The 3500-nt window shown below is 32.2% G+C and overlaps 1 protein-coding gene across 1 annotated transcript; it reads right to left on the reverse strand.

Annotated features, from left to right (window-relative positions):
• Positions 1–1152: 1152 nt before the first annotated feature.
• On the reverse strand, positions 1153–1611 carry EMWEY_00052020 (X-Pro dipeptidyl-peptidase domain-containing protein, putative; the record flags this gene model as incomplete). The annotated part of the gene is made up of 2 exons (XM_013477508.1): positions 1153–1278; positions 1486–1611. The coding sequence occupies 2 exons, from the start codon at positions 1609–1611 to the stop codon at positions 1153–1155; spliced, it is 252 nt and encodes an 83-aa protein (XP_013332962.1).
• Positions 1612–3500: the final 1889 nt, after the last annotated feature.

Consider the following 3500-nt stretch of genomic DNA (forward strand, 5'->3'; position numbering starts at 1 on the left):
TTGTGTTAAATCATGCAGTGTATGCTCAATACCATGAGCATGTACCTCAAATAAACTATTTAGCCAATCATGATTAGTAACTATTGTATCCTCAGCCTCTGTATTCATGTATATAGACATACAAAAGAACAGAACGATAGCAGCAACAGCAGCAACAGCAGCACACATTCAACCATTCATCTATCTCCATTCATTCCCCCCTTCCCCTCTCTTCCTCCTAACTTGATGGCTCTTTGTGGCAATAATAAGGGTAACTTTGTTTTCTTTTTGTGTTATTTTCTTGGTTATATCCATTGGGTATTTGTGTGTGTGTGTATGTGTATGTGTGTGTGTGTGTGTGTATATATGTTGTGTCTAATCTATTTGCTGCTATTTAGCAACCTCCTCCCTTATTTTGTTATATTTATTCAGGTGTATATGCAGATATATTAATTAATTTACCTTCCTTTAGTTGCATTGTTGCTAAGGGTTGAGGAGACAGCCGCAAATCATAATGTTCAACATTAGGAGGAGGAAAGGTGTATGCATTTCTCCATTCGCCGGTCCCTGTCTATAGGAAAAAAGAGAATAAAATAAATATAAATAATAATACTATACAATATATAGTATATATATATATTCATTATAAAGGTAAATATATATATATTATATATATATACTTACTTGCCAATAATGTACAGGTTCCTCTTGCTGAATTCCTCCCCAACATTTATTCTTTAATTGGCAATCAAGAAAACGTAAAATTGTTTTATAAAGATTTTCTTCAAAACAAGAAAAACTTCCGCTAAATGGATCACAACTTCTTCTTCCTCCATGACTCCAATTACCAAGAATTAATTGAGAACTGAGCACATTCATGCATGCACACATGCATGCATGCATGCATGCATGCATGCATGCATGCATGCATGTGTGCAAGTATCCATGCGTGCATGCGTGTATACATGCATGTATGCATGCATACATGCATGTATACATATTGAGGATGAATAAAGGATTCAATTGGTCTGCCTTTTGTACTCTTTTGTAGGTTTTATTAAGGAAAATAAAAAGGAACAGTTGTTGGGTATATAGGGAAGGGAGAGAGGGGGAAAACATTCATATATATATATCTAATCCCTACTACTACTACTACCCAACAAACCCTAAACCCTAAACCCTAAACCCTTTATCTACTTGCCGTGTTTCTGGTGCATTCTCCTGTATATGAGAGAAAAGACGAATTGCTCCTCTTGCTGTTGCAGAATCACAAAACCCTCCTACTGCTAATACGCTAACCTGTAACAAACAAACCCTCAAAAACCCTAAACCCTAAACCCTAAACCCTAAACCCTAAACCCTAAACCCTAGGATATCTGGTGCTCTGTTGTTATATATATATCCCTCTATTAGGATTAAGAGGTATATAACCTTTCCTCTGTTGCTGCTACTGTTGCTACTGTTGCTACTGTTGCTGTTGCTGCTACTGTTGCTGTTGCTACTGACCTTTTTTTGTGCAATTTTTTGCATAATATTGTGAGTAATACCAAAAGAAGAAGGTTGTGCATATAAATATTCATTAAATTGAATAAAATCATCATAAAATTGTACAGAACTAACTGCCTCCGTCATCCGCCAATTCTTTTTATGACTATTTATTGCCTTATGTAAATCTTCCTCGTAACCTAATACAGCACTTGCCCCTCCAAAGGAAAAAAGAAACTAATTAACAAAAAACACACAAATTAATTAATTAATTAATTAATTAATACATAAAAAGGATTTATATATACACAAAAAGGTATAACAGCAGCAGCAGCAGCAGCAGCAACAGGCAAGAAGAAGAACAAGCATAAATATATACAAATTCTTATGTTGTACAAATGTACGTTATGTACACAAACGTGTATATAAACAAATATATATGCATACACATAGATACGTATATATATACGTAGTATATATATATATATATATATGTATATATTTATATATTTATTTATATTTATTTATTTATATATAAATTACCCCAAGAAGTACAGGAAAAGGGAATAGAAGAGGAGAATTGAGCATATGCCTCCATGATGATGCGTATACATACATAAATATGCATATATTTACAATACTTATATATATATTTATATATTAATTAATTTATTTATTTATATTTATGAATAAATTACCCCAAGAAGTACATGAAAAGGGAATTGTAGGGGAGAATTGAGCATATGCCTCCATGGTGATCCATTTTGCTCAAAGTTGTTAGTTAATTGTGTATAATCATGAAGAAAAGAGTAACATAATAGACCACCAGGTGCAACTAATTCATTCATAATATTAATAGGAGTAAATAAAGATATAATTGTATCTATTCCTCCTCTACTAGCCAAAGAAAGCCCCAACATTCCGTCATAAGATAGACCACCACCTGCTACCTTTCCTGAGGAAAACCATTGATCTTTGCTCCATCTTATTAATTCTTCGCCATCTTTTAGCTCTTCTTCCCCTAAATCTACTGATCTTGATCCAAATGATGCACCTATATACATATTTATACAAAGGAAGACGTAGATACGCATGCATACATGTATGTATGCATGTATGTATGTATATATGTATGTATGTATGCAGGAAGGAAGGAAGCAAAAAAGAAGAGGAAGCAACAGCGCTCTCTATGAACAACAAGGAAGGGAGTATATATATATAATTATATATCTATATATATATATATATATAACAAATAAATAAATACAGGCATGCATGCATGCATAGGAAAAGAGAGGAGAAGAGAGGAGAGGAGAGTAGAGGAGAGAGTAGGTAACAAACCTGATCCTCTAGTATCAACAACAACAACAGCATAATGATTAGCAACAAGAAATTGTTGTGTTTGCCAACTCCATAGATTAATAGAGGAAGAACGTTTATGATTAAATATAGATAAGAGGGTAAATGGCCAAAAATGTTCTGTTCTTCTATTATAACGTGTTATTTGTAGATATACAGGTATACGTATTATATTAGATAATAATAATAATTCCTCTCTCCTTAATTCTATTAATATTTTATCCAAAAATAATAATAATTTCTTCTTTTCTTCCCTTTCTTCTTCTTTTTCTTCTTCTTTTTCTTTTTCTTCTTTTTCTTCCTCTTTTCCCTCCTCCTCTTGTTCTTGTTCTTCTTCTTCTTTATTAATACTATTATTATTATTATTATTATTATTATTAGATAAACTTTCTTGTATTTTTTGCGTAACAATACGAACAGTTTGTTGTTTATACTGCAGCAAGCCCCAATGTCTTGCTTGTTCCTCATAAGAATAAGGTAAATATATATCTGCAGCAAGACGTACACCATCACGCATCTCTATATATGTTGAATACATTAATGGAGGATTTATTGATAAATATTCACCATTTGCTTCCTTATAATTCCCTTTTTCTTCTTCTTTTGCAAAATTTACCCAATGATGATCCTGTATACAAGAAAAAAAGAAGAAAAAAAAAAAAAAAATAATTTTTTTT

The sequence above is a fragment of the Eimeria maxima genome, genomic scaffold (assembly GCF_000499605.1).
Source record: "Eimeria maxima Weybridge genomic scaffold, Emw_scaff1376, whole genome shotgun sequence".
Classification (NCBI taxonomy): Eukaryota; Apicomplexa; class Conoidasida; order Eucoccidiorida; family Eimeriidae; genus Eimeria; species Eimeria maxima.